Source organism: Saccopteryx bilineata, chromosome 1 (assembly GCF_036850765.1).
Source record: "Saccopteryx bilineata isolate mSacBil1 chromosome 1, mSacBil1_pri_phased_curated, whole genome shotgun sequence".
NCBI lineage: Eukaryota > Metazoa > Chordata > Mammalia > Chiroptera > Emballonuridae > Saccopteryx > Saccopteryx bilineata.
In genome coordinates this window covers 320,362,761-320,388,057 of record NC_089490.1, presented here as the reverse complement: position 1 = coordinate 320,388,057, position 25,297 = coordinate 320,362,761, and the positions used below count along the sequence as shown (strand labels likewise).

Genomic DNA, 25,297 nt, shown 5'->3' with positions numbered 1-25,297 from the left:
TTCATATGAATATAATATAAATAAAAATTTGGAGATTTATTATAGTGGTTACATATCAACAGAGATAAATACATAATTTATGATTAGGATTTTTTTTCTAAAGTAGGTGAGCCATAGGGATAATCCCCAGAGCAGAAAATAAACCATCTCATACATTTTGATAAATAGACAATACCTGCATTTCTATATGGTGCATGGCAATGTGACAAATAAATTATCTTCATTAAAGATTTCCATGAAGGATTAATGAGCATTAGTTAAACTGTAAAAGCACAAAGAACATTTATGAAAAATTACAGTGAGTGTAAGAAGTTGAGCAGCAGAGAATTTTGTTATAATAATTTATCTTACCTGAAGATTGTTTACTACACCTATATGATAAATGTAACTCAAATGCAGCCAATGTTCCACATTTAGCATGTAAAATTTAAGTAGATTACAACTTTACAGGGTTTTATTTTACCAAAAGAGGGATAATTTATTAATCTTATATTGATTTCCGTTAATATTTAGCCTGCTATAAATCTTTGAATTTTCAACATCAAATTTGCATAGCAAATTTAAAAAAGTAAATACGCTCTTTAAACTTCACTGTCAACGAACACTGTGGAGTGTTTTGAATATTTATGTGTTTTTTTTTTTGCTTACAGTGCACATGACTAAATTAAAACTTAATTATTTTATTTATATACAATTGACAAATATCTTTTAGATAAAAGACAATTAATGCATAAAACAGAAAAATGAGAATACTTTATTTTGCTAACCAAGATTCCATTTTCCTCCTTTTGGAATGTTGCCCAAGATTAATGATTTCTACTCATCAAGCACTGCCATCTTGTGGACCTCTGTTAATTCCAGAAAATGCTGGATTATTTATGTATGGGGCTTTTTGTGGTTAAATATTTTAAAATTTCTGTAAATCCTAAGGAAATCAAGAATAAGTATCCATGTGTTAATATTTCTTTATTCTTATGAACATCTGCATTTCAGACACACTGTGTAACTTTTCTATATTAATAGGACACATCCTACTATTTTACATAGTTATGATTGTGGCTCTATGACCACAGTTTAAGAACTGTGATTCAATGGTCAATAGAAATTTCCAACAACTGCTTTTGCTGATTTAGGCACTGTTCTGATTAGTTGCTTTATGAAGCATCAAAGTTTTAATAGGCAAAAGGAGACTCCATAACATATCTAACAATCTAATAAACATTTAAAACCACTATTAATCAGGGTTTTTTTTTCAAATAAAGACCTATGTTCAGTAAGAATTGTTGGAGAAGTTTTTTTTTCTCTGTGTCTTAGTTTTCTTGTAAATAGGGTTACCTATCCCTATAAGGAGTAAATAAATTAACATACATAGACCACACTGTCTGGAACATTCTAAGTACTGTACAGGTTTACTAGATAGTATTGGTGCTACACATACATCTTCCTTACTTGATGTAAGGCCAGTAGCCACGGCCACCATCACAGCCGCCTGGCTCATGCAGGTTCGCATTTGATTAGGACAGATGGTAATGAAACAACGAAGCCAAGAACTGGTGGGCCGTTACTTTTTTATATATATATAATTTTATTTTTTTAATGGGGTGACATCAATAAATCAGGATACATATATTCAAAGATCAACAAGTCCAGGTTATCTTGTCTTTCAATTATGTTGCATACCCATCACCCAAAGTCAGATTGTCCTCTGTCACCTTCTATCTAGTTTTCCTTGTGCCCCTCCCCCTCCCCCTTTCCCTCTCCCTCTCTCCCCTCCCCCCGTAACCACCACACTCTTATCAATGTCTCTTAGTTTCACTTTTATGTCCCACCTACGTATGGAATAATGCAGTTCCTGGTTTTTTCTGATTTACTTATTTCACTTCGTATAATGTTATCAAGATCCCACCATTTTGCTGTAAATGATCTGATGTCATCATTTCTTATGGCTGAGTAGTATTCCATAGTGTATATGTGCCACATCTTCTTTATCCAGTCATCTATTGACAGGCTTTTTGGTTGTTTCCATGTCCTGGCCACTGTGAACAATGCTGCAATGAACATGGGGCTGCATGTGTCTTTACATATCAATGTTTCTGAGTTTTGGGGGTATATACCCAGTAGAGGGATTGCTGGGTCATAAGGTAGTTCTATTTTCAGTTTTTTGAGGAACCACCATACTTTCTTCCATAATGGTTGTACTACTTTACATTCCCACCAACAGTGTATGAGGGTTCCTTTTTCTCCACAGCCGTTACCTTTTTAATCCTAGCTTGCACCCGGTGGGTGAGAAATACACACAGTAGGAAAATACTTCCCTTTTCATTCAGGGCTCCCAAAGCCACCGACTTATCTGAGTTTCCTAGAATCAAAGGTTTCTACCTCACCAGACTTATTCACCTCTGTTCCCCATCTCCTTCTCTGCACAAACTGGCTTCTCCTTCAGAACTCTGCCATCTTGGCTGCTTCTCTTCTCCTCCACATGGCCTTTTTATGCCCTGCTTCAGCATGGGCTCCTATGCCCCATTTTATAGTGTAGAAATAAAAACCTTTAATCCAATATACAAACAAGGAAGTCTCTAATAAAAAGTCACTTAGGGTGGGAAAGATTTAGTCTTAAAACTAAGCCTTAGGTTAAAATGACCCTGCCTGCTTACAGCCTGTCCCCCACACCCAATGCAAACTATAAGCGAGCAAACATATATATCATATTTACAAACTTATTTGTCTAACACCTGGTAAATGCACCAATCCAGCACCTCTCCCTTCTGCAGAGAATTTCTCTTGCCTAGACAGCTCCTTGCCCTTCCTGCACCTCAATTCTCTAGGCCAGCAACCAATAACTAACTGATGCAGGGGAGGAGAGCACAAAAGACAAATTCTCTTGATCATCTATTGACTCATTCACTAAATATATAGTAGAATTTGTGTTCCAGAGCCCCAAGTGGAATTAGTCCTACACTAATCTCTGGTAGGGGACTACATCCTTGCTTAGCTACTTAATTTTTTCTTACCCTATGTAAGGCCAGGGGTCACAAACATGGCTAAGCAGGTTCTCATTGGATTCGGGTAAATGGTAAAAGTAACAGTGGAGCCAGAAAATGGTGGGCTATTCTGTTTATTAAAGTCCCATAATGATGGGTGAACAAACAGGCAGGGAAGACTGCTTACTTCTCACTCAGAGCTCCCAAAGCCCTGACTCATTATCCTGTTCCACAAAATAGACTCATTCTCCTACTCATTCTCTGGACTCTCTCTCTCTCTCTGCATTCTCCAGCAAAAACAGGATGGAAACAAACAAACAAAACACCTTCTCCAGCTAACAACAGCCCCTCTCTAGCAGGAAGGCAATCTCAATTTGCAATCTGCCGACCTGCCGACAAGCACTCTCTGCAGCCTTCCACAGACCACACACACATGGCACTGTCCCACCCCAAAGCAACAATTAGGCAAAATACAGTGTGTCCGTAAAGTCATGGTGCACTTTTGACCGGTCACAGGAAAGCAACAAAAGATAATAGAAATGTGAAATCTGCACCAAATGAAAAGAAAACCCTCCCAGTTTCTGTAGGATGATGTGGCAGCATGTGCGCATGCGCAGATGATGACGTAACACCGTGTACACAGCGAAGCAGCCCACAGCCATGCCAGTCGAGATGTGGACAGTACACAGGAAAGTTCAATGTGTTCTATGTCTCACTAAATTCAAATCCGTGACCAAAGTGCAACGTGAATATCAGCGCATTTATAACGAAGCGCCACCACATAGGAATGACATTACTCGGAATAACATAAGCAGTTAAGGAAACTGGCAGTTTGGTGGAGAAACCCCGTTCTGGTAGGCCATCAGTCAGTGATGAGACTGTAGAGGCTATACGGGATAGCTACCTAAGGAGCCCTAAAAAAATCTGTGCATGAGCCCACATCGAACTGCACTGAATAGGTATGAAACTGGGAGAGTTTTCCTTTTATTTGGTGCAGATTTCACATTTCTATCATCTTTTGTTATTTTCCTGTGACCGGTCAAAAGTGCACCATGACTTTACAGACACACTGTATAAGCAAGCAAACCTAACACACATGTTTTATACTTGGAACACATTGGTTTGCCCAATACCCTATCCTGTTCCTTTTAATTTTTAATCCTGGGAACACTCTAACAATAAATCACATTCAAAAGAATCTGTTTCTCAAACTCTCTAATAATCTGACCTAAGAGAATAAATGTCCATTATTATTGCTGTTATTGTTGTTATCAAGTTATCTAATGTTCTGATTTAGTGAAGGTAAACTCTAAGATTACCTTGGTCATGTCTAGGGGATGGATGGACTACACACTCTTCCTAGTTTCCCATGAATCTCTTCTGTAAGCTAAGCTCTTCATAGTTTGGATAAACACAGTAAGGTAATATTCAATGGCAAAATTCTAGGGCACAAGTATTCTATTGTTGACTAAGGGCTGGAATCTCTGAGCTTTAACAATGAATTGTGGGAAGTGTAGAATGACTGCTTTTTTATGCAAAATTTGAAGCCTAAATTAAATTTGTGCCGCTATGTCACACTGCTCAGAAAATGCTGGTTTCTGACCTAATGTAGTTTACAATTCAATAAATATAATTTTAAAACCCCTTAGCAAAGCAAGAAATTTAGGTTTCATTCTGACAAGTGTTAGTAATGACCTTTATGGCTAGACACAAGGCTCCTGGGATTTAAAAAAAAAAGTCTTCTGCAATGTGAAGCATTCCATAGGAAAATAAAAATAGCTACTGTCACCCAGTTTGTGTAATCACCTGAACTCTAGAACTTGGAATTCACTTACTTGAAGTTGTTTGAGTTGTGGATTATGAGATAATGCCTGTTTACTACTGTTTCTATTATAAATATTCTTTATATTTTGTTTTGCTAAAGTTCTTTTGAGTTATATGCATATAAAATTTTATTTTGTCTTGATGACACATAAGTTTGAAGCAGAACCCTGCTGCTTCTGACTCTAAGTAACAAATATAATGAAAATACACATCTCAAAACTTAAAAAAAAGGAGAATTAGTACTTTGTTCAACCAAGATAACTAAATTTAATGCAAAATTCAGCCTGTCTTTTGTATTGAAGGTAATTTCATTTTTAAAATATATAACCAATGTTCTCTCTTGCATTTTTCACAACATGTTTGTAAATACGTTGATTTTTTAGACACTAACCAAGTGTCAGTTACACAACTTTATTCTATTGTTGGTCTCAGTATCCTTGCTTCAGGCTATGTTTTATTGATGAAACTTTTGACACTTGTAGAAATTAAATACAACTATACAGATTCAAGGTGAATCTGCATTGTACCAAAAACTGCATTATACTAGGTCATTTATCCTGACCTGATAGCTACCCTTCTTACAGCTCTGTGATACTCTAAATGGTACTTTACATATAATAATATATCACTACTTTCTTGCTTACTTATTGATATTCATTGTCTTTATTTTCGTACCTATCCTAAATCTGGAAGCCATTTAATAATTTGAACTGTCAAATCAGCTTCCTCAAGAAAAGGTGAGTGAACACGTTCAAGTGGAGGCAGAATGAATGACCATCCACCATACAGGTTATTCACCTGAGCATTTGACCATCCACCATACAGGCTATTCACCTGAGAGTGTGGCTCACCTTAACATTTTATGCCCCTTCAACATCCACTCCATTTGCCTAGTAATATTTGGAAATTATTTACCATAATGTTGTAAATACAACCCCCTTCTCTTTTGCTTATTGACAGTATATTCTAGATTCTTAAAACTCCCTGCATTATTTCTCAGCCTCTGTATTTAATTTAATTTCAAACGGCATCTTTCACTTATATGTTCAAAGCCAAAACAAGTTCCTGTAGAGCTTTGAAAATTTGCAATGAAATTTAAAGTATGAAAAAAAATCACTCTTGTTCTTAAAATTTAGAGAGATTTATACAAATACAAATATAGATTTTTAAAATGCTATTTCCTTATTCATCAAAAATTTATTTAGCAATTACACACCAGATATCCTGGTGGGTTCTAAGGATGTATAGTAGAAAAGAAAATAGATTTAGTCACCGCCCTGCTAAGAGAACATGACATAGCTAATAATAACATTTTCTTTATCACAACGAAGGTATAAATCAGCAATGTAAAAAGATATTTTCTACTAATTTCAGATTGCATCCTTCTATGATCACTCTAAATAGTAATTAATAGGGCAATTTTCCACAATTTTTATATCATTAACTCCAGAACCCAAAATGATAGCTTGTTTCAAAATTCTAAAAACAAAATAATTGTACAGATTTCTAAAACCATATTATATCTGCCTGTGATTTACTGCATTACCCTAATAAAGTATCTTTGCAACAATTAATTCATCAAAAAGGAGGGAGAGGAATCATATCAGCTGATGGAATTATAAAAAATATAATTACAAGAAAATTAATAAATATTAAAGTGTTTATGGCATATATTCTACTAAGCAGCATCAAGTAGCAACTAATAAAAATATATCAGATTATAAGTACAAAATCTAAACTTTCAGAAAAGTAAAACAAAAATATATTTCATAACAAAGAAAAGTTATAATTACAGTTATTTGACAGACATATGACATTAAATCCCACATTACAGAAATAATCAGAAAGAATAAGATCAGGGATTTTGGTAAATACAGCCCATTAAATAACTTTTGACCATAAACCATAAAACTGGCATATCATAAAAAGAGAAGGGCTTTTGGTTTTTAGGTGTTCTTTTGATAGCTAACAAGGATAGAGAAAATAATGTCCCTTGAAGAGTTGCATTATAAATTGGGTAAGTGAACAACTGAGATGCTATGTCCATTGTGTTCTCCCCAAATCCTTTGACCCAAAGCTTCTAATGTGAACACACACTATTAAGAAGAAGAATGGTTATTTTCTAATTTGTAGTTATAGTAAAAAATGTTGAAATGAATCACAGATATTTATTCATTGAAATTGTTTTCAAGGACTTCAGCGTCCAGTATACCGTTTAATTCCCAGCCTCACCTTTTTTCATTAATGGCACTTCACTTATGAGAAATGAGCATCATTGTCCCTACAGGTAATCCTGATTTTTATATCCTGAAGATGTAGAATATATCATATAAGTAATCACCTTTTTGCCAAGGGAGCAAAGAGGAGATTGTCTGTTTTGTGACACTGAATCAATTACAGCAATTGTGTTGAAAGTCTTCAATGCATAAAGCCATAAAACCTGGACATTCAATTAGGAGACTAGGCAGGGCCAACAGAGAAACTTTGCTCCTACAAAAATTTTGAACTGATGAGAAAAGTGAATTTCAATACACAGTTAAGCTCACAAGAAAGAAAAAGAAATCCGCAGGTGTCAAAAATAAACAAGAACTAAAATCCAGGGCTAAAATCTAAGAATCTTGTTAATCCTAAGAATATTCTGGCAGTAAGTTTGATTTATTTGTCATGGAAATACACCTTAAAGTCTAGGAGCTCAACAATAAATGTTTGGGCTGGAATAAAGTACACATCTTTGGGTCTGCCCAAGAAGGGAAGTTAGAATAGCCATGTGTGCACCAAGCCAGGCCCACAATTGGCTATGCTCCCAGTTTACTAGAATGACTCTCACTGACTCAGAAAAAAAGACGAAACATTCTCCCAGGAGATACCGAAACTTCAAGCCGACACAGCACATGTGCCAAATCTATATTACCATATAGTATCAAAAATGCATTAATAAGATTTAGTATAAAAATTGATCCCAAGTAGATAAATCCCAAGTGGGGCTCTTGGTAGAAGCTAATGCAAAAACAACTGTGAGAGAGATGCTCACAACCTAAAATGCACACGGTATCTCAAAATAGTCATTGCTACAATAGGGAGTACTCAATGAAGAATAGCAAAAATCTAAAACATTTTCAATTGACTTAACTAAACATACTATTTAAAAGGAACCTTAGAAAAATGGAGAAAAATCACAATTGATCAAATAGTCTTACTGTTCTTCTGAAATGAATAATAATCTTTAAATTTTAATAGTTAATAAATCAGCGTGTATTACATTATTTTTAGGGGCCCAACACAACTGGTATGAGACTAAGTGTCTTTCATATGAAATGAAAGACAAATGACACTAACACTGACTATGATTTACCACCTTTCAGAATTATTTTATAATCCTCAGATTCCAACATAGCACTACAAATATAATTAATGCTTATTTTTTATGATAAAAAATAAAACTTTAAAAAGGATAGTAAATAAATGCTAATATAAAGAGAAAGGCTTACTTAGAAATTAAACAGAAACCTTAAAAGGTATTTAGCCCAGTTTAATATTTTTATTCATGGCACAATCATAATCCAATCCAAATTCAGGTTGCCAGTTTGCTTTTCCGTTGCACACTCTTTCCACTTTGTATCTTTCCTGGAATTGTGAAATGCTTTTCTATGTAAAACTGAAAACATAAAGAACTAAATAAGCAGTTTTGAACCCAAAATATTCATTTACCTGTATAATTTGAAAAAAAGTGCCAGTTTTGTGTAAATACCTTTTTCGTTATTCTGAAAATATTTTATAAAACATCGCCTCAGAAAACTCCGTCGGTATAACAAAAATAGTATTTTAATGAATGGTAGATTTTAATTGTTCTCTGCTTTCTTTTTCCTAGATTTAAAGTAATATAAACCAAAAATTGAGATAATCTCAGTCAAATCTATAAAATACACTGCAAAAATATCAAAATGAAACTCTTATTATTATAACAAGTAGAAGTTGAGCAGTGTAAGAACAGAAAGAAGTGTTTCAAGTATATAGTCTATGGGTTTTCTATCAGTAAAGCCACATGGATACAATAAATTCTTAGTAAAATATCAAATGCATTAATGACTGCCTAGTAACTACAAAAAAGAGCTTGCTTTATAAAATACTTGTTACACTATTTAAAAATTTTTGACATTGCAAATGTTTATTATAAGCTAATGTAATATAGAATTTCAAAATTCTAAGGAATATGGTCACTATAATACATGTTTTAGGAATAATAAATTATTAGCCAAATCTTGCTTAGTATCAGTGTTCTGCTCATCATTGAAATTTTCTGTGGAAAACATTGAATAATACTTAAGTACTAAGAATTCTTTCAGTGTTATATTGGAACCTATTTACTGGATTTATTATATTTAAATGAAACCTATTTAATTATGTTTATATTAAACATATTAAGGGTTCTTAACCTAATAATTTTTTAAGGAAGGGCTTAAGAAAAATATTATCTTTCATATTTTATCAATGCTTATTATGTTAAGTTCCTTGCTATATTATTTTATTTTACAATTTATGTAATTGATAATATTATTCTCATTTTTTTTGATTGATAAAACCAATCCTCAAAGAGAGATAAGTACTCGCTTACTTTAAAACATCATTAAGGGGATTTTGGACAGAAGTAATACTATTTTTAAAGTTCATCAGTTGATTGTATTGGATATACCTACCTAAGATGATGTCTATAAAAATGTTTAATTCTACTCAGGAGTTAACTTAAACCATCACCTTTCTTAATCCCATATTCATGAACATTAACGATTTACTTTTAATAGACACATTATATTGGTTGTAAATAAGCTAAGATAAAAAAATAAGTAGTAATTGTAATGGCTTAGAAGGGGGTTCTACTCAAAGTTAATTGGTGCATGTATAAGGTTTTGAAATTAGTTACACTGACTTTCAGTATGCATGCAAAATTTTCATGTCTCTGCTTGAGTATCTAGGAAGACTGACTAAATGCCAGGTTTCCCATTGTAACCTGGGCAGGGCCAATGATAAATGTATTTTTAATTACCCATCACAGGTAGGTAGGTAAACAGAAAGAAAGGAAGAAAGGAAGAAAGGATGAAAGGAAGGAAGGGAGGGAGGAGAAAACAAAATAGGGCTTCCCAAGACTCACCGTAGATTAGAATCACATGTTGATGTATGTAAAACTCAAGTAGAGTAAGTGCTCATTTGAAGTTGTAAATAGATTCTGTGAAACAACTTTATGTGAAACTACATATACCAAAACCAATTTTACCATAAACTAATTGAAATAAATGAGAGTTAAATTCTTAAGCATCTCATTAATGTTATAATGAAACAACTTCATTTGAAAACCTGCCATAACTAGTGTTATTAAATAAATAATTCTGGTAAAGGGAGCCTTGAAATCTGCTCTTTCTACCATAATATATGTAATTATAACACCTGTTGAGATTTGAATGCTGTTAGCCTATTCACAATACCTCCACTTTTTAATCTTCTGTTAACTCAGTTGCAATTTGGTTTTAATCTCCATTCCTCTGTTAAAGTTACATTCAGTGATATTCCAAAAGCCAATTTTAAGTGACTTTTTAATTTTTATTTTACTGGGCTATTTGCCTTATTTGGCATCATTTAACCTTCTAGAAATAGGTCAAGTCACTGGTGCCTGTGACAGCTTTTCTGTTTTCTCTTTGAATTTTCCAATTGTTTCTTCTCTTTTGCCCTTTGAACATTGTCTTACCTTTATTTAGATATTTGTGCCTCCTAGAAAACTATTTTCTCAGCATATATACTCTTCCTAGTTAATTTCATCTACTTACATTGTTTCAATTATGCCAATATACTGACAACTCTGAAATTGAACTTTCACAATGAATTTTATTTCCTGAATTTAAACAACTATTTGCCAGTGACTGGAACTCCTTACCTGGATTTCTCACACACACCTCAAACTCAAGATGCCCTAAAAGTGAACCCATTGTCTTTTTCCTTAAATTAGTCTTTGTGTATTTCCATTCTGAACTGCCATCATCTACCCAGCCAATCAAAGGAGATATGAAAATATTTCTGGACTATTTGTCTCTGTTTTATATACAAGTATATTTCTTGGATGAATATGCTACTTCTCGTTATTATAATCATGGTTCTAATTCATATTTTTTCAGCTCTCACCTTGAATGTGCAATATTTTTCTATTGTTTGTTCCTGCAGCCTTGCTCTTACTTAACTCCAATATTTGCTGACTTAGCAGAATAACCAACTAACGTACATATCTATGACAACACATTGCTGAAAAATGTCCAGTAGTGCCACATGGCAGAACACAAGCTCTTTAATATAGTATATATACCAGGTTAATCTGTATTTATTATAATAATTAGGATTTATCTCTAATCTATCCAACCTCTTCTCTGATCATTCTCACTCTTTTCCTTGAATTTTTACTTCAATAAGCACAAAACTATTTGTGGTGATCCATCATTACCATCCAATTCTTGTCTATATGACCATGCTCATTTGTATCCTCCTAGGGTTACCTTAAGCATCCCACATACTCTTTGTGTGTGTGTGTGTGTGTGTGTGTAATGCAGACAGAGAAAGTCAGAGAGAAGGACAGATAGAGACAGGCAGACAGGAAGGGAGAGAGATGAGAAACATCAATTCTTCATTGCAGCACCCTAGTTGTTCATTGATTGCTTTCCTACATGTGCCCTCACCCGGGGACTACAGCAGACTGAGTGACCCCTTGCTCGAGCCAGCAACCCTGGGCTCAAGCTGGTGAGCATTGCTCAAACCTGATGACCTCGTGCTCAAGCTGGTGACCTCGGGGTCTCAAACCTGGGTCTTCTGTGTCCCAGTCCGATGTTCTGTCCACTGTGCTATTGCCTGGTCAGGCACATCCCACATACTCTTCACCTGCTAGCTCCAAGGAATCTTTTAGGACTCCAGACTAATAACATCAACACAAATTTCTCCTTTGGCCTCCATATTCAAATGTGCAACTGCTTTCTCAGCTTTGTGCTAGATTATATGACAAGTTTAATGTGTCAGAATTAAGCTGATTGTATTTCACCCACATCTCCAAAGAAATGCTCTTTCTTTAGTCTTCCAATTGTAGTAAAGAAAAATATATGATTCTAGTTACTCAGTTACTTGTATGCAAAATCTTACTCCTTGACTCCTTTTTTTCACATTTCATAACATTCATCAGCAATTCCTGTTAACTCTATTACTGCATTTTTTCTAGAACTAATTACTTCTCACCACCTCATCATCATTTGTAACTAATGCTACCACTGTAGTGAAAATCACTTATATCTTTCATGGCTATTTTGAAAATAGTTTCTTAGACTAGTGGAGATTATTCCTCCTGCTGCCCCTCTCCCTGTCCCTGCTCTTTTCTTCACACTGTCTCTTCTCTGCCCAGCAGTCAGAGAGAACTTTTCAAATACGAATTCACACATTCTTCTCAAACTTGTCACGCTTAGCTCTATTAACATGATTTAGTTTTCTCTATGGCACTATCACCACTTGATGTAAACTTACTTTGTGTTCTTGATTTTTTTCCACTATAATAAAAGCTCCAAGAGAACACAGACATTTTTTGTACTTTCACTTAGAACAATGCTGGTCTGTTATGACCCTTATCAACATTTGTTAACAAATGAATGTAGCTCAGTTGTCTCTTAACTCAGGAAGTTTTTGTTGATAAACATGATTACCTAAGTGTCCCTTTCCATGCTTTCTTTAGACTAGAATATATATTTTCATTTCTTTTTTCTATATTGTTTTATAGGTATGGGTAACTATCTCCCATTAGCCTGATAATTAAGAATGGAAAATTCTCTCATCTTTCTAATTTCAGTATTATAGTGCCAATCATCTAATACATATTCAACAAACATTGGAATTGAATAAATGAATGAATGAATGCATGAATGAATGAACAAAAGCTAAGTAATCTTAAGAAATATTTCAGATCTCTCTGTAATCATTAAAATAACAATCTTTTGAATGTAGAATATTGCAATATATAGAGATAAGAATCAAATGGATCAAATATGTATAGCCTTGAAATGTATCTAACATTTAGTAAAAACTTTGTTAGTTGAGCATTAACTGTTAGTAAAATAATCTGTGTTTCAACAATTAAATTTTGTGTGTTTTCAGAGATCATCTATAGCTGGGTATTTAATGAGTTCCCTTCTTTTGTGGTGGAAGACAGTCGGCGGTTCATTTCCCAAGAGACAGGCAACCTTTATATATCTAAAGTCCAAACATCAGATGTTGGCAGCTACATTTGTCTGGTGAAAAACACAGTGACGAATGCCCGAGTACTTAGTCCTCCAACACCACTCACTCTACGTAATGATGGTAAGTTGCATGGCCCCAATTGAAATGGTCTACTACCTCAAATGTAAAAAAATAAAGATATATACGTGTTACTTTCTAAGTCCTTAAACCTAGCACAAAAGAAATAAAAAGGCATTTGCCCAATTTAGAAACTATGTATTTTTAGTCTGAGATTAATGCTTACCTTAGAATAAAAATTTGGACATAGGAAATTGATGATCTATGGATGAGAAATAACAAATATAATGCCCTCTAATGCCAAAAGGGAGTGAGATTGTGAAAAACTGAATGGCAAGAAAGACTCCATGGCTCTTTTCCTTGCTCTTTAGTGCCTCTATATAGCACATGTGCATGAATTGCAAGCATTTTATAGGTTCACTTTTCATTATATTTTTGGTTTAGCTACTTTCAAATTGAATGTTCAGCTTTTAATACTTCATGGTATAGTTATAATTGTTATTATTACTTTTCCAATAATAGAACAGTTGGAATTTTAACTTTTAAATTCAATTCAGGCTGATATGATAAATCTATACTTATAGGTATTGCCATCTATCTAAAGTATCTTCAAATTTAAACACCTCATTTCTAGTTATAGACACTTACAGTTAAGCATTGCATTAAAGAATTCAAGTGCTATATTTCAGTTAATATATGATATGTTATTTGCTCTGTCATGCAGTAAAAATCTATAAATATATATTAAGAAACTTGAATTTACTTATTATAAGGTTTAATAAATAATATATATTAACACTACTTTTTCATATACTTAGTTTTAGAATCAGTGCTACTGGAATGTATGACAAGAGTTATATCACAAGATTTTTGTTACCACTTAAGTTTTCATCTTATATGTTTAGACTTCATAGGAAATATAAGTATATATAATAGTAATGATCCTGTCAGGTAGAAAATATAAATGCAACATTTCATTTAGAGATGAGAAAGGACCTAGCACAGGTCACACAACTAGGTAATGGCATGGAGGAATAGATGGGAAACACAAATGAAAATTTGGAGACTAATTCAAAGTCTGTTGAAACCAGCCAGCCCAAAGGTGATAAGAAACAGAATGGAAGCAGTGGAAACATTGGAAGGCAGGAAACATGCCTGGAATACTAAGGAGGTAGAATTACTAGAATATGATTATTAATTAAGCATGGGGCTCTGAAGTAGGAGAAAACTTGAGCATACTTCACTGAATGGCTGATGATTCATGGACCATGATCACCTACTATAAATGGGAGAATAACATTACTACTCAACCCTATTAAATTTCTGTGGATCATCTGTAATTCTCCCAAAAGTTTTTAGAAGCCTCTGTGCTTCCCTTAAACTGGACTGTGACCCAACACCCCTCCACACAAACTATATTAGTATCAAATTTATCTTCCTACTAACAAAATTCAAATCTAACTATATTTCCATTGGTACTGTTCTTCCCTCATCATATTTCAATAGAGATAATAAACTCTTTCTCCTCCTTTTAGAAAAATCCTTTGTTGATTTTTATTTCTTCTGGCCTTTTCAGAACATCACGCTATTGGTCATTATTTCTTATGTAACCAATACCATGTCACTATACTAATAAATTATTTTTAGTTATCATATTAATTAAATTTACTAGAGCAGTTGAAATTGACCTTTTTTTATGAACATCTGTATTTTCAAAGAATCGTTATTTGAGCTGTTATATTAAAGACTCAATTAAGAAATACAAATATGTAAATTGAAACTGTTATTTTAAAGTTAACATTTAAGTTAAAAAGGAACAGGTGGAAAGCATCTGCTAAATTTCAATTACATCTTTCAATGGTGGTCTTATTTAAGATTTTGTGAGAGAGGTTAAATATTGTACATTTCTTATTTCTGTAAATTATCTAAGATTTTTGTTTCCTTGGTGGTTCTTTGCCTTCTAGTGTATATATTTTTTTATCATAGTAGTACATGCATATTGAATGAATTGTTCATAAGTTCAAATGAGAAAAACACATACATACACACATGCCTTCTTCCAATCAAATTCCTCTCTTTTCAACTTTTCTTATTTTCTTCATGAGGGTCATATATAATGCTAGAAAATATCTATACTTCTTGTTTATTCATGTTAAATGAAATAATTAATGTGGTTAAGAAAGCCTATGAAAAGAGTATAAGATAAAGAGAAATGAGCTTAGGAATAAGCCATAAGTAATGCAAATTGCATTGAAAGGGTAAAGAATAAAAGTTCTATAAAAGGTAATTATAAGAAGTCAGAGCAATAACAGGAAACAATAGGAGTGTAGCCTCATGGAAGCCAGGGGAAATGAGTGTTTGGACAGGGAGAAGTGGAATGTGGCTCAAGATGGTAGAGTAGAAGCATGTATTTTTCCTCTGAGACCTTACCAAGAGAAAGCAGTTCACCAACAAATGAGATAATTTGATATTCTACTTTTTTTAAAAAAAGGAAGGAGGCCCTGGCTGATTGGCTCAGCGAATAGAGTGTCAGCCCGGCGTGTGACAACCCAGTTTTGGTTTCCAGTCAGAGCACACATAAGAAGCAACCATCTGCTTCTCTCCCCCACCACCTCCCCCTTCTCTCCCACTTCCCCTCTCGCAGCCAGTGGCTCAGTTGGTTTGAGCGTTGGCCCTGGATGCTGAGGATAGCTTGGTTGATTTGAGCATTAACTCCAGACAGGGTTTGCCAGGTGGATCTTGGTTGGGGAGGGGATGAGCATGCAGGAGTCTGTCCTCTATCTCCCCTCCTCTCACTTTAAAAAAAAGATAAGGAAGATTGTGAGTTAAAAGATTAAGCAAATAAAGAAACTAAAATTTAGAAAAAAAATGTAATGGGTCTAAAGGTGTTTAAAGAGCTAAAGACCAAGTACCCAGTGGAAGCCTGAAGAAATTCTGAAATCAGTTGACTAAGGGAGGACATAAAAAAATGAGACTGAACAAAGGGAGATTGTATGTATGTTGAACATCTATTTCAGTGAAATATTGGAATCCCTTCTCTCTCTATTCTTACATTCAAAAAGACCAATGGGCTGTGTCTCTTAATAATGTGAGTGAACTTTTCATGGAGAGCTACAGTTCTTAATGTGAGTGGTGGTACACAGGCATTGTGAGTCCACAGTCTGACAGCCACTTTCTTGGTCTCCCATCAAAGCCCAGAGCACTATCAACACACTGTATCTACCTCCATCCCACTGCTACCCCAGGAGGGAACCACTCTACAAATGGGGAACCACAACTTCCCAGCTTCTCAGACTGCACGTTTATGTATAATACTAACTCAACAGTTCCTATTAAAATATTACTGAACTTACTGAGTGGTCACAGAATTTATATTGGGATAATGTGTGAAAAAACAGGTAACTCTTAATATGCTAAGAACGGCATCATTTAAACTGGAATAATTTTTCTAAATCAAAAACTTTCATATAACTACTTGAGCTCTTTTCAACAAAAACTGAAGGCTTATTCATAAGAAGGAGATACTCTTGAATGTCCCCCAAAGTAAATGGCATATATTAACAGTCTAAAAATAAAAATCAAATATGATTGTAGATGAATCCATTTATTGTGCCACGGTCAAATGAAATTCCTGGTGGGTTTTACAAACCTCTCCGAGCAGAGACAGGCATGATAATGGCTATTTCTGCAGACTTGGGCAACACCTCTGCAGGGGGTTGAATATAAAAATTACATTTAATTTTCTATGACCATAGAATTAGCTGTAAAAATTATTTTAAGGACATTGTGTTTTTATATCCTCTGGTGGGAAAACAGGTCTTTTAAAAAATAATAGAGATATATATATAACCAAATTATTTCCTCTCAAGTACAAATAAAATTTTACCATAAAACTATTAAGAAGGGATGACATCAGAGTAATGGCGCGGTAGGAAGTGATACCGATAAATCTCCCCCAAAACTCAACAAGATATTCAACCAGAAACAGAAAAACCTATCCTTGGAGCCTCTAGATGTTTTGCAATATACCTGAAGGTATGGTAGAGCGAAAATTGGCTAAATATATAATCAAACCCCAAAGGAAATAGGGAATAAGAAATATTCCACTTTCCTCACTAACCTAAATAGGGCTGCTTTCACTGGGAACTGAGAATATAGAAACTGAGGCGGGCAAAGGGGGTGAATAGATCCAAGACGTGGCACAAACGGCAGAACCACGCTGTGGCACGGAGATCCAAACCAAGGAAAAACTGTGCCTGTGGCAACCCAGTCAATACAAGCTAACACTCGCGCCAAACGCAGACAAAGAAAGACAAGTGGGGCAGCCATTTTCCCGATCTCCTGGTTGGCGCGCGCAGATAGTGGGCGAGAGATTCCTCCAAGTGCCTCAGCAGTGGGCACTCGTGTTATCCCACAGAAAGGCAGAGTCAGAGGCCTTTGTGTGGGCCAAAGTGGAATCTCTGGGCCACCCCAGTACCCTGAAAAAGCTGTGCACGGGGAGGGAGCAAGAGCCAATTCCAATGCTGGAACTTTTCCAAGTGGGCAGGGGTTTCACTCAGAGGGTGAGGCGGCTGGCCTGATATCCTGGTCGGCGTGCAGGAAGAGTGGGCAAGAGATTCCTCACAGCACCTCAGGAGTGGGAGCCCGTGTTATCCCACAGAGGGGCAGAGTCAGGGGCCTTTGTGTGGGCAAAAAGCGGAATCTTGGGCTGACCCAGTGCCCTGAAAAAGCCGCGCACAGGGAGGGAGTGAGAGCCAATTCCAATGCTGGAACTTTTCTGTGCGGGTGGGGGTTTCACTCAGAGGGTGAGACTGCCGGCCTGATATCCTGGTCTGCGTGGGCAGATAGTGAGCGAGAGATTCCTCCGAGTGCCTCAGCAGTGCGCGCCCATGTTATCCCACAGAGGGGCGGAGTCAGGGGCCTTTGTGTGGGTCAAAAGCAGAATCTCCAGGCTGCCCCAGTGCCCTGAAAAAGCTGCGCATGGGAAGGGAGCGAGAGCCAATTCCAATGCTAGAACTTTTCCGTGAGGGCAGGGGTTTCACTCAGAGTGTGAGACTTCTGGCCTGATATCCTGATCTGCGCACAGATAGTGAGCAAGAGATTCCTCCAAGCATCCCAGGAGTGGGCGTTTGCCTGTGTTACCAGACAGAGTAGCAGAGCCAGAGGTCTTTGAGTGGGCAGAAGCTAGCAGCTCTGACTGACTGAGCCTTACCCAGAGCCCTATGCTGAGAGGGAATAGAGTGGGGAGTTGCCAGCTCTTTGAGCCTCTTACTATCCAGGCAGAGGCAGCAGCAACCCCATAGCTGGATTATCAGGCTACTAATTGAGGAAGGAAAGACTAGGAGAGAGGCTCCAGGAATACGGACTCTCTCACTGTTGGAGCCTATAAATGCTAATGAGCCTAGACTGCCAACGAGACTGAAGCATAATACACGGCACCGCCTTAGAGACTTATCAACTGCAAACCTCTACCTGAGCATGCCAAAGGGGAAGAACCCGGGGTACAGAGTCACTGACCAGGAAGAGGGAGAGAAAAGAAAAAGCAAGAAGATAACCTCTCAAAATCAAGAATAATCCACAGACTTTATAACCTATCCCATTTTATTATATTTGTTCGTTTGTTTCTCTTATCTTCATTCTTGATTTTTTTTTCCTCCTCCAATTTGGTCGATTAACTCTCTGCTGGTCTTACTCTCTCCTCTTCTTGAACTACACTACCCATAAGTGTTACATCTCTCATGATCTTTTCTTTCCTCTTTCTTTATCTCTATGAGGTTTGCACTTCAAAACCCTTAACTCTCTCTCTCTCTCTCTCCTCTTTTTTTTCTTCTTTTAGTGGTTCCCTCTTTTTTCTCTCTCTCTCTTTCTTTTCTCCCTCTATATTAGTTTCTTTCTTTCTCCTTTATGTCTCCTCTCATTCAAACCTTAATAATGAACAAATTATCTTATCTGGCACTAAAACCTAAGTTTCTGGCATTTTGGGGGGTTTTTACTTCACCTTTTTAACTCACTAGTAGTGCCACCATTCCTGGCTCTACATTTTATCTAGTTCTTTTTTTTTTTTTAATTTTTTATTTATTCATTTTAGAGAGGAGAGGGAGAGACAGTCAGAGAGAGAGAGAGAGGAGAGACAGAGAGAAGGGGGGAGGAGCTGGAAGCATCAACTCCCATATGTGCCTTGACCAGGCAAGCCCAGGGTTTCGAACCGGCAACCTCAGTGTTTCCAGGTTGACACTTTATCCACTGCGCCACCACAGGTCAGGCCAATTATCTAGTTCTTGTTCCACTAAATACAATAGTAATTTTTTAAATTGTCCCCCCATTTCCTGTTTCCCTCTTATTCCTCTCATCATAACTCTTAGTCAACCAACACCTAAAAGCAAATCATTTTATTCTTGACCCAACTTTTTTTCCTTATTTGCTTTTTGTGGGTCCATACCCCCTTTTATTTCTGGTTTGTTTTTATTTTTTGCCCCTTTATTACTTCTCCCTAATTCAGGCCCTCCAGTACAGGCATTGTTTGTTCTATTTAGTACAATATAATTCACAGTTCACCACAAGATTTTCTCAAGAAAGAGGGGAGAGGAGAGGAGAGGAAAAAAGGAGGGGGGGGGAATAATTTCTTTTTTTTAATTTTATTTTATTTTTCTTTATTTAATTATTAATTTTTTAAAAAAACAACTCTTTTTGATTTTGATTTTTATATTTTCAACTTTTTATTCTTTATTAAATCTCATTAATACTATCAACAAAACCACCCTCAGATGCCATTAAGGAAGAGAAAATCAAATATCATGGATACAAAAGAAAGAGAGGTAACACAGATAGATGAGAAAAAAATCTATAGAGAAAAAAATTAATATATTGGAAACTGTGGAGTTAAATGACAGAGAATTTAAAATAGAAATGCTAAAAATACTCAGAGATATACAAGAAAACATAGAAAGGGAATTTAAGGAGCTCAGAAAACAACTCAATGAACACAAAGAATATATTTCCAAGGAAATGAAACTATAAAACCAAATCAAACAGAGAAGAAAAACTCAATTCACGAGCTGAAAAATGAGGTAACAAGCTTAGCTAATAGAACAGGCCAGATGGAAGGTAGGATTAGTGAAATAGAAGATAAGCAACTTGAGGCACAACAGAGAGAAGAAGAAAGAGACTCAAAATTTTTAAAAAAATGAGATAGCCCTACAATAATTATCTGACTCCATCAAAAAGAATAACATAAGAATAATAGGTATATCAGAGGGAGAAGAGAGAGAAAATGGAATGGAGAACATACTCAAACAAGAAATAGATGAGAACATCCCAAGCCTGTGGAAAGAACTAAATCCTCAAATTCAAGAAGCAAACAGAACTCCGAGTTTTCTTAACCTCAACAAACCTACTCCAAGGCACATCATAATGAAATTGGCACAAACCAACGACAAAGAAAAAATTCTCAAGGCAGCCAGGGAAAAGAAGAATACAACATATAAAGGAAGGCCCATTAGATTATCATCAGATTTCTCAGCAGAAACTCTACAAGCTAGAAGAGAGTGGACCCCAATATTTAAAGCCCTGAAAGAGAGGAACTTTCAGCCACGAATACTATACCCATCAAAGCTATCCTTCAAATATGAAGGAGAAATAAAAACATTCACAGATACAGAAAAGATAAGGAAATTTATCATCAGAAAACCCCCACTCCAGGAATTACTAAAGGGGGTTCTTCAATCAGATACAAAGAACAAAAAAACAACAAAGCCACAAGTAAAAGCTCCAAGAAGAACACAATAAAACCAAATTTAAATTGTGACAACAACAAAAAGAAAGAGGGAAGAGAGGATGGAGATTAACAGTAGCAAAGGACGATGGAGTGCAAAAGTACTCACAAAATAGTGCACTACAATGAGCAGGGTAGGAACCCTTTTCATTACTTAAAGGTAACCACCATTGAAAAAACCACCACAGAAGCACACAATTTAAAAAAGATAGCAACAGAGGAAAGATGGAATAAAACCAAATAAAAACAAAAGGTAGAAAAATTAAAGAGAAGGATCAAACAAGACACAAAACTAACAGAAAGCAATCTATAAAATGGCAATAGGGAACTCACAAGTGTCAATAATTACACTAAATGTAAACAGACTAAACTCACTAATAAAAAGGCACAGAGTAGCAGAATGGAGTAAAAAAGAAAATCCAACTGTATGCTGCCTACAAGAAACTCATCTAAGTAACAAGGATAAAAACAAATTCAAAGTGAAAGGCTGGAAAACAATACTCCAAGCAAATAACATCCAAAAAAAAGCAAGCATAGCAATACTCATATCTGATAATGCTGATGACAAGAGAGCAAAAGTACTCAGAGACAAAAATGGCCATTTCATAATGACTAAGGGGACACTGAATCAAGAAGACATAACAATTCTTAATATATATGCACCAAACCAAGGAGCAGCAAAATATATAAGACAGCTACTTACTGACCTTAAAACAAAAACTGACAAAAATACAATCATACTTGGAGACCTCAATACACCACTGACAGCTCTAGATAGGTCATCCAAACAATCAACAAAGATATACTGGCCTTAAACATAACACTAGAGCACCTGGATATGATAGACATCTACAGGACATTTCATCCCAAAGTGACTGAGTATAAATTTTTCTCTAGTGTACATGGATCATTCTCAAGAATTGACCATATGTTGGGCCACAAAAACAACATCAGCAAATTCAGAAAAATCGTAGTTGTACCAAGCATATTTTCTGATCATAAAGCCTTGAAACTAGAATTCAACTGCAAAAAAGAGGAAAAATAATCCCACAAAAATGTGGAAACTAAACAACATATTTTTAAAAAATGAATGGGTCAAAGAAGAAATAAGTGCAGAGATCAAAAGATATATACAGACAAATGAAAATGACAATATGACATATCAGAATCTATGGGATGCAGCAAAAGCAGTGATAAGAGGGAAGTTCATATCACTTCAGGCCTATATGAACAAACAAGAGAGAGCCCAAGTGAACCACTTAATTTCACACCTTAAGGAACTGGAAAAAGAAGAACAAAGACAACCCAAATCCAGCCGAAGAAAGGAGATAATAAAAATCAGAGCAGAAATAAATGAAATAGAGAACAGAAAAACTATAGAAAAAATTAATAGAACAAGGAGCTGGTTCTTTGAAAAGATCAACAAAATTGACAAACCCTTGGCAAGACTTACCAAGGAAAAAAGAGAAAGAACTCATATAAACAAAATCCAAAATGAAATAGGAGAAATCACCACGGATACCGTAGATATACAAAAAATTATTGTAGAATACTATGAAAAACTTTATGCCACTAAATTCAACAACCTAGAAGAAATGGATAAATTCCTAGAACAATACAACCTTCCTAGACTGAGTCAAGAAGAAGCAGAAAGTCTAAACAGACCTATTAGTAGAGAAGAAATAGAAAAAACCATTAAAAACCTCCCCAAAAATAAAAGTCCAGGCCCTGACGGCTATACCAGCGAATTTTATCAAACATTCAAAGACTTGGTTCCTATTCTACTGAAAGTCTTCCAAAAAATTGAAGAAGAAGCAATACTTCCAAACACATTTTATGAGGCCAACATAACCCTCATACCAAAACCAGGCAAGGATGGCACAAAAAAAGAAAACTACAGACCAATATTTCTAATGAATACAGATGCTAAAATACTAAACAAAATACTGGCAAATCGAATACAACAACATATTAAAAAAATAATACATCATGATCAAGTAGGATTCATCCCAGAATCTCAAGGATGGTTCAACATACGTAAAACGGTTAATGTAATACACCATATCAACAAAACAAAGAACAAAAACCACATGATCTTATCAATAGACGCAGAAAAGGCTTTCGATAAAATACAACACAATTTTATGTTTAAGACTCTCAACAAAATGGGTTTAGAAGGAAAATATCTCAACATGATAAAGGCCATATATGATAAACCATCAGCTAACATCATATTAAATGTCACTAAACTGAAGGCTTTCCCCCTTAAATTAGGAACAAGACAGGGTTGTCCACTCTCTCCACTCTTATTTAATGTGGTACTAGAGGTTCTAGCCAGAGCAATCAAACAAGACAAAGAAATAAAAGGCATCCATATCGGAAAAGAAGAAGTAAAGGTATCACTTTTTGCAGATGATATGATCCTATACATCTAAAACCCCAAAGAATCCACGAAAAGACTACTAGAAACAATAAGCCAATACAGTAAGGTCGCAGGATACAAAATTAACATACAGAAGTCAATAGCCTTTCTATATGCCAACAATGAAACATTTGAGAACAACCAAAAAGCCCATCAATAAATGACTGGCTAAAGATGTGGCACATACACACTTTGGAATACTACTCAGCCATAAGAAATAATGACATCGGATCATTTACAGCAAAATGGTGGGATCTTGATAACATTATACGAAGTGAAATAAGTAAATCAGAAAAAACCAGGAACTGCATTATTCCATACATAGGTGGGACATAAAAGTGAGACTAAGAGACATTGATAAAAGTGTAATTGTTACGGGGGGAGGGGGGAAAGGGTGAGGGAAAGGGTGAGGGGGAGGGGCACAAAGAAAACTAGATAGAAGGTGACAGTACAATCTGACTTTGGGTGATGGGTATGCAACATAATTGAATGACAAGATAACCTGGACATGTTATCTTTGAATATATGTATCCTGATTTATTGATGTCACCCCATAAAAATAAAATTATTAAAAAAAGTATTAAGAAATATCTTTAATGTGATTCCATTAAAGCAAAGCTGGAAACACATTTTGCTTGTAGGTAGTTTCTTTGGAGTTTATCCCAGAAAGCAGGAATGTGGGATGGACAGGTCTCTTGTATCATGGAAATGGTCACGTCTACAGGCAACTGGAGCTTGACCCCACAGGGTCAGCTTTATGAAATGCATTCAGAATGGTCTCCTAGGAGGACTTGGTCAATAGACTTTCATCTCCCATTCCCAGACAGTGGCTTCACAAGGTAGTTAATTTCTGTGCACCTGCAAGTGGCCCTCAAGTTGCAACTGTGTGAAACTTAACCTGGTCACAATGGCAGTTGCAGGACTAAATGTTTTAGCCAAGAGTTTTCGAACTGGTGCAAAAGAGGTGTCTAAATTATAGATGAAGAAGCTTTAGAGGATTTAAAGTGCATGAATGACATGATCACTGTGAAAATTCTCCTCACACACTCACAAATGTATGTTGCATACCTACTAAATGTCAGATATTTGCTACATAGTAAAGATACAACAGAGGAGGAAACAAATGCAATAAACTTCCTTATGTAATTTACAGTAATACAAGGGATGGAACTACCCTGCATACTGAATATAACAGTGCATCCTAGGGTCTGTCTATTCTCACTCAATGTCTCATGAGACCACCCTCATTCATCATTGCAATACAAAACAAAACAAACAAACAAAAAAACCCATCTAGCTCCGAAAGTAGCCATGAGTAATACAGAATTTTACTAATAGTTTGGAGAGCAATGAATGAAGTGCTGGCATTACACATAACACAGCATTTATTAAACACTCCATTCTAACTACATGTCTCTTTACCAAGCTTTCATTCATACCACTGTTATCTACCTCTCCCTCAACATACCTCTTTCTCTCCCCACAACACTGTTGCCTCTGTTTTTCCTTCACATCTCTTACTGTTTAATAAGGGCAATTTCATACTCTCACTTCTCTCTTCATTTGAGTCCCCACCGCACAAAAGAGGCCACCTTGATTGAGGCCAAATGAAACTACCAAATGTATGGCATTTTTGTTATGGCAACCATAAAAGTCAAATACAAAGACCAAACAAAAATGTGAAGCAAATTTTTTCTTACTTGTCTTATAGAATGTTTGTGGCTATTCTAGTAGAACTGCTTTGTTCTTGCAAGAGTTGATTGCGTGTATCTCTTTACTTCCTGGTAGCTTCAAATCAGCTGTGACGAAAGTATTTACAACATGAAAAGCATCAACAGCTACATCTCAGGGTTCCTAAACCTCTCCAACATAGAGAAATGGTTGTTAAACAACATTCTGCCGGTAATTCAGCACCTAAGATTATAGTCATTGAATCAAAAATAACATTTGATGCAATAAACATTAACTTAAATGCACCTTGCCTATTAGTCG

At 35.6% G+C, this 25,297-nt stretch overlaps 1 protein-coding gene across 2 annotated transcripts in view; it reads left to right on the top strand.

Moving 5' to 3' along the window:
* The window catches only part of CNTN5 (contactin 5), a 1,332,234-nt gene that overhangs the window by 889,423 nt on the left and 417,514 nt on the right, over positions 1–25,297 (top strand). For both annotated transcript variants that reach the window (XM_066253673.1, XM_066253671.1), the window contains one exon: positions 12,972–13,175. In XM_066253673.1, the coding sequence (XP_066109770.1) occupies positions 12,972–13,175 (204 nt within the window). The remainder of the gene's footprint in view (positions 1–12,971; positions 13,176–25,297) is intronic.